Source organism: Pteropus vampyrus, unplaced genomic scaffold, assembly GCF_000151845.1.
Source record: "Pteropus vampyrus isolate Shadow unplaced genomic scaffold, Pvam_2.0 Scaffold19, whole genome shotgun sequence".
NCBI lineage: Eukaryota > Metazoa > Chordata > Mammalia > Chiroptera > Pteropodidae > Pteropus > Pteropus vampyrus.
Window position 1 is genome coordinate 374069 of NW_011888800.1, and position 7136 is coordinate 381204.

The 7136-nt window shown below is 33.8% G+C and overlaps 2 protein-coding genes and 1 pseudogene across 2 annotated transcripts in view; 2 read left to right on the forward strand and 1 right to left on the reverse strand.

Moving 5' to 3' along the window:
* The window catches only part of CHRM5 (cholinergic receptor muscarinic 5), a 73626-nt gene that overhangs the window by 22545 nt on the left and 43945 nt on the right, over positions 1-7136 (reverse strand). The gene's annotated exons all lie outside the window — the stretch shown is intronic.
* Positions 3371-3487, forward strand: LOC111736396 (annotated as a pseudogene).
* Positions 5370-7136, forward strand: part of AVEN (apoptosis and caspase activation inhibitor) — a 138427-nt gene continuing 136660 nt past the window's right edge. Inside the window, exons 1-2 of the mRNA XM_023527701.1 lie at positions 5370-5388; positions 6536-6585. Of these exons, the coding sequence (XP_023383469.1) occupies positions 5370-5388; positions 6536-6585 (69 nt within the window). The remainder of the gene's footprint in view (positions 5389-6535; positions 6586-7136) is intronic.

The following is a 7136-nucleotide window of genomic DNA, read 5'->3' on the forward strand; positions in this document are numbered from 1 at the left end:
GGTTCATGATATTGAGGACTAGGATATTTCATTATCATGTTTTCTTTTTACTACAAGGCTGATAATAAAATAGCATGTCTTTGTTTAAGCCTAGTCTTAAGTCACTGAAGAAGGCTTAACCCTTGTTACAGATACACAAATCTCAAGTCCTTCCAAAGAAGTTATGAGTTTTCTGGGAGCAGAGCTCGATGAAAAATGAGTATTTTTCTGAGAACAAATCTTAGTTTCTGATTTTCACTTACTATTCTTCACCCTACTCCCATGTAATGTTTTGGTTTGCTGCTGCTTTTTTGTCAGTATGACTTTGTAGAACAATGCCTGTTAAGTTTTAAAAAGTATTTTTCTCTTCTTCACTGCCAAGAAAATCATTGACTTAAGAGGTAACCAGAAAATGTTATTTGAAGAGCACTTATTTTATATACATTGGAAGGAGAAATTAAGCAGACTGTTGATTTGTTTTTCATTTTTACAATATAGAAGTAGACTTAAAGTGGGTGGTTTTTAGACAGAGGAGAGCGGGGCTCTGATTTGCACCTCATGTTTTCCACTTGGCTTCATGGTGGGCAGGGAGGGGTGGAGGAAAGTGCTGTTGAAACTTGAGGATGAGTGTCCACTCTGGCGGGTGGCACCATGGTGATCACATTCAGAATGGGATCTTTGAAAGCTTAAGTATTAGAGCTGAAGAATTATGGACAAATTGTAATGATTTCAAGGTAGTAGTTCATATAAGTTTACTTATTATTATGAATTAATAACTAGGGTAAACTTCTCAAAACTTTATGAGGATTCTGCTTGCTTGTCTCTTCCATTTTTTTCTCTCCTTATCTTTTCCACCATCTGTGTTTTTTTAGTCTTTTTTTCATGGGGAGATACCACATGAAATAATGTGCGGTCAATAATGTGTGTTTTGGAGTTTCATGGACTGGTTAGAATCTCACCTTTCAACGCCCCAGATGATCACTTTAGTGTAGACAGGCTAGGTACCTCCCTGTTCCTTCTCCCGTTTTTCTCTCTCTACATACACACTATTTTTTTTTTTTTAATAAAGATTAAAAAGAATCTTTAAGAGGCAATGGTAGACATGATGTCCCTCTACCCCTAAACACTTGAGTATGTATTTCCTAAAAGCAAGGAAATCTCTTACATAACCATAGCACAATTATCAAAATCAGAAAATTAACTTTGATATGATCCTGTTATCTAACTTTATTGAGATTTTGCCTATTGACTCAGTAACATTCTTTATCAGGCTTTAAATCTTCAGGCAATGACATGTAGATATAAGAGAATTATTCTATGGCAGTTTCTATGGCATCCTAACTAGTCTATTTCTGTTGTGTTAGTGTGGCCGAGTTCTAAGATGCCTATTTCCGTGTTGTTTTTCTCCCCAGCCTCCAGACTTTTCATCAATTTACCTGAAATTCTTTTAGTAAATTCCTTTTCTGCCTGTTAGCCAGAATTATTTAGTTTGTAACCCAAACTCTACTGTTATATTTCTTACACTTGCCATTTTTCAAAATCTTACTCATCTTCACATGCTGAGTTCACATGCTGCTCTTCTTTGTGAAGCTTCTGGTTTTCCTCACTTAGTGACGTTGTACTTTATAAATACAGCATTTATTTTCATTCCTCATTTTATTATAGTTATTTACTTCTTGTATGTCTTCTTCATTAATGGTAAGCTACTTAAAGGCCTGTACATGATACAGCACTGTGATTTTTGAAGAGAGTACAGTAAATGTTGAATGAGTTATAGCATTTAGAAGGTATTTAGAACATAAATGAGGCAAGCTAGAGAGAGTGTGTTTTTAGGCAGTGTTGTTTTGGGAGTTCAGATAAGGAGAACTCTTTACGTTTCATTTGCCTTTGTTATACTAGTTGAAGTACCTTTTTTTTGGTGGTTGGAAGCTCAGCAACTAATAAGTTACTGCTCTCCCAAGGGTCAGATTTATACAACAGCTTTAATTCACAGTGGATTTTATATTCTCCTAGTTGTAAGTCTATAAAACTTTCCAATTTAATACAAACATCAGATTTTTTTAAACTGTGAGACTGAAACAGGAAATTAAACTATCCAGAGGTCTTATACCTACCTATAGAATCCCTTTTCACTATTTTCTCTTTTTGTCTGTTTTAAACTCATTTGTTTTATATATTATTCAAGCTCAATTCTTATTTTGTCTATACTTTGGATCCCTTGCCACTTTTTACCTTTCTCAATTTTTTTAATCAGTTATTAAATATAAAGTTTTGTTTTAAAGCTGATTATATAATTCTATATTTTTAACATACTTGAAATGTTAAATTCTACAAGTAACTTTAGTGTTTGTTTTTTCTTAACTATTTCTTAAACTAATTAGTGATGAATTGGCACAGTAGATTTTTGTTAAATTTAAACTTGAATTTATAAAAAATGTGCTGTTTCTATATGGAATAATGAAATTAGATTTTTTTTTAATCTAGAAGGGAAAAATTAAGTTATATCAGCTTTTTAGTAGTACTCCTTTATACTGTAAAATTAGGTTCGGACTAACTCATGACAGAGCATTTCTTCTGCCTCGTTTTTTTTCTTATGGATAATTTTTTTATTGTTACATCATTCTAGGTAAAAGATTTAGCATCATTGGAACACCTTTAAAACCATGGAAAACAAAGACAAGTAGTTAGAGACATTTATATTTTTAACATAATTGTAAAATTCTAGGGTAGTGATATAAAGGCCCTTTATAATGATGATGGCTAACCTTATTCAGTTTGTGGTAACCAGTACTCTCTGGAATGTCTTGTACCTCAACTTTAAAATTATTATTATTAATTTTATTTCTTTCGATAAATGAAAATTGTGGATTATTTGCTTCAAAGAGATGGTGAAAACATAAATTAGGTTGCTATAGATATTTAAGTCTATGTTAACTTCCTTGGTGATAAATTTCCTAATGAAACTGTACAGAAAGAACCTTTAAAACTGTTGTAAAGAAGTCTTGATCATATTCAGCAATAGCTGAACTTAGATACTTTTCTCTCGGTGGGGATTGATAACCCATAAATGAGGCAATTTGACATCAAAATTTAGCCTGTGGCCCAGCAATTCTATACTTAGCAATTTATCTTACAGATACGTCCTAACAAGTTCGCAAATATAAGTAGATGATTGTTCATTTCATTGTTATTTAAAATGAGAAAACCTGGAAACAACTTTCTAAATCTCTATTAAGAAGGGCTGATTAAATAAATAATGGTGTGTCTTTGTAGAAGAATACCATGCAGCCGATAAAGAATGGGGTAGATATGGTAAACATTCACTATTGAGGGAAATAGCTACTTTGGAAAAGTTAGTATAGTATCATTATGTTTGTGTAAAAATAAGATATTCATCCGCTGCTACCCTGAACAGGCCCGATCCCTTCTGATCTCGGAAGCTAAGTAGGGTTGGGCCTGGTTAGTACTTGGATGGGAGACCACCTAGGAAGACCAGGTGCTGTAGGCGTAAAAAAAAAGAAAAAGATATTTATCCATACACATAGAATATTTCTGGAAGGCCATATGGGGAACACATTTAGTGGTTACCTTTGGCGAATAAGACTAGGAGATAAGGAAGATGAGGGAACTTTTCCTTTTTTTTTCTCTTTCTGCACTATTTGAATATTTATTTTGTTACCATGAGCATGCATTATTTATATGAGTAAGGAAAAAACAATAAAAGTTAAGTGAACTAAAACTGATTCTTTAGCCTAGGCCGTAAAAGAAACCCTCACATTTAAATGATTATCAGAACCTCCCTGTGAAAGAGGCAGGCAGTATTAAAAGTAGTTTAACAGATGAAAAAAGAATAATTGGGGGGATTTAGGCCTTTTTAAAGATACAGCTAAGTAGTTGGTAGTGGGATTCATATTTGAACTTGAGGTTTCTCACTTCTAGGATAATATTTAATTTTTTATTTATGAGTGATCAACTAATTCTGAATTTTTTTTTTGCCTCTTGGAACAATTATGTACTCTTCATGCTTTCCTATCAAGCATATATCTTTTTCTAATATTGCAAATGGTTAGGTTGTATTGAGTTGTAGTTCATCTTTTAGATCTGTTAACTTACTTCAGCTTTTCTAGTTTATTTAATAACATATCTTACTACTCTTGGAGATAGAAACAGGTGGAGTAGTAAAATATAGAGATGGGAATTTAAGGTTTCCACCACATGACTTAGGGATTTAGGTTTCTCCCACTATCTCAAAGTCTGAAGTGTGTGGCTTCACCATGCTGTATTCCTCAGGCTGTCAGAGCCATATTCCTATTCCTCAGATTCTAGGTCCTTAAATATAAGGAGTTCTAAGTGGGCTGCTGGGATATGTGACATTAAAAAGACTGGGAAACTTTTGCATCTCATTTGCCTTCTCAATTTCTTTTTCCTTTCTAAATTTGGGACATTTATAACACACAAGTATTAATTAATTCTCATTCTCTCTTCCACTTATTTAAATGTGAAGAGCCTTTAAGAGAATACTCGTTTTACAATGCCACAGTTATAGTTTATAATTGATTAAATCATCCTTATAGATTAAAAAAAGTGTTAGATTGATATGGGCTCTGTAAGTATACGTTCTGAAAGTGCAAATTGCTTAAAAGTGGCTATGAAGTGATGCTTCATTTCCTTTTACAAAAGTTCTTAAAGGATTTTTTAAAAACAAGAGGTGAGTATTAGGGTTGAAAGCAAATGTATAGGTGCTTTTTGACCTAATCAAATAAAGGACAATTGAGCCATTTGTTAAATGAAGGTTGAACTAGGTGTAGTAACTCCAAGGCATCTCCAAAAGTTAAGAAACTCCATCTTCAGACAACAATAAAAAGATAAGTTCAGGCCAGTCCCAGGCATCATTTGTTGAACAGGTGTGTCTGCTCGCAGCTGAAGTGAAACCAGTCAGCAAGGCACAATTTTAGCAGTGAACAGCAGGTGGGGTAAGCAGTCTAACATTTTTCCAATGGAAGTAACATTAATTTTGTACTTTAGTCATTGAGTGAACAACCATGGAATGCACGCAAAGCTGAGTATGTTCAAACCTTAGCTGACTAGGTGAAGACAACAAGAACAGCAACAAAAACTTGATAGTGATTATAATTCTTTACTCTTCAATTTTGACTGCTTCCTAGATAGTTGTTAGTATTTCCAACCAGGCTGGAATACCTGAGAAACGACATACACTTGCCATTCTGTTTTGTGTTTCTCCTCCGTTTGTGTTGTTAGAATAGTACAGTCTTACCCATAGAGGAAAAAATAAAGAGTAGGAATCAAACAGGTTACAGAAGAAAATCATCTTTTGTTGATGGGGTTTCTTTTGGATGTATGGACATTTTCTCTGATCATCAGTGTACGTCATGGCCGAGGGCAGTTCAGGCAAGGATAATTAGCAAATGTGTGAATTTAATACTCTGTTTAATATTTTATCCTTAACATAGGTATTTCTAGGTGAAATGTTGACTCAGCACATCTGAATACAACACTTAATTTTCTTAATCTGTGAGGATGATTTAATTGATTATAAACTAATGATGGCATTCTAAAAGTGAGTAGTTTTTTAAAGGCTTTTCACATTTAAATGTTTTGTAAGAGAGAGAGAATATAAGAATGAATTAATACTTGTTTGCTATAGATGTCCCAAATTTAGAAACTAACATGTCATATAAACTCCACATCTGGTACATATTATCATATCTGTGAAATTTCAATGGTTTCATTTGTTATTGAGCATTAATGACTTGAATCAAGGTAGCACTTACATCTACAGAATTTTGTGGAATAAATCACAAACTTTGGGAATTGTTATTTTCTTTTGTTATTAGCCTCTGATATATTGACTTTTGTTTCCACTACTTTCTTAATTTTCTGGGTTGTAGAAACTGAGTTTACAGTTGTAGGTTATACATATAGTGACTTTTTCGGTGCTATAGCCATTCGTTCCTCCCCACTTACAAAGCTGGTATATCTTTAAACACATGTTTACTTTAAAAAAGACAAATTAAAGAGGCACCTTTCTTTTTTTAGTGCAGGAGCTGACTATGCATTGTATAAACATAAAATTGGCCCACGTCCTTTTCTATAAGTCCACATATATTAATATATTAATGAATATACAAGTTGTATGTTAATATGGTATTTGGAATCTTTTTATAGTCCTAGTCATTTCCTTTTTGTTTATAGTCATTTATATGACTCAGTAGTTTTCCTTAATGAATATTCTTGAAGCAAAATAGCTTCCCTTTTTTGTTTCCTTACCTAAATAATGATTACTAATAGTGTTATGGACCGAATGTGTCCCCCCCAAATTCATATGTTGAAGTCCTAACCCCCAGGTGACTGTATTTAGAGATAGGGCCTTAAAGAGGTAATTAAGATTACATGAGGTCATAAGGGGGGCGCCTAATCAGATGGAGCTGGTGCCCATATAAGTAGAGGAAGAGAGACTAAAGCATTCTCTCTCCTTGACATCTGAGGGTATAGCGAGAAGACAGCTGTCTGCAAGCCAGGAAGTGATCTTCACTAGACACCAAATCTGCTGGCACCTTGATCTTGGACTTTGCAGCCTCCACAACGGTGAGAAAAGAAGTTTGTTATTTAAGCTACCAATCTGTGGTAGTTTGTTAGTTTGTTGTGGCAGTTTGAGGTGACTAATACAGATGGCTAACCACAAATAAATAGAGGTTTTTTTTTTGTTTTTTTTTTACAGTGGTGTAATGTGGAGTAGAATAAGAAACTGAAAGGAATTTTAATGGATGGTAAGGTCACTTGACTGTTACTAAAGTTAATAGCCCAGCCTGCTTTTCGCTGTAGTTTACATATATCAATTCTTTTAGTGCCTGATCTTTTAATTCTCTCATTTGTGATGGCTTACTTCACACATACAAATAACATTTTTTCCCCTTTTCCTTTAATTGGCATGTGGTAAAAATTCCACCTGATACTGGGTTAAAAGGGCTCTCCTGCTAGAAGCCGGAGAGTTCTTTCTGTAGGCAATATATTCATGTTTTATTGTTGTAACAACATGCCACAAACTTACTGGCTTAAAACAGTACAAATTTATATTTTATAGTTCTGGAGTCCCAAGGTAGGTCTCATAAGGCTAAAATCGAGGTGTCTACAGGGTT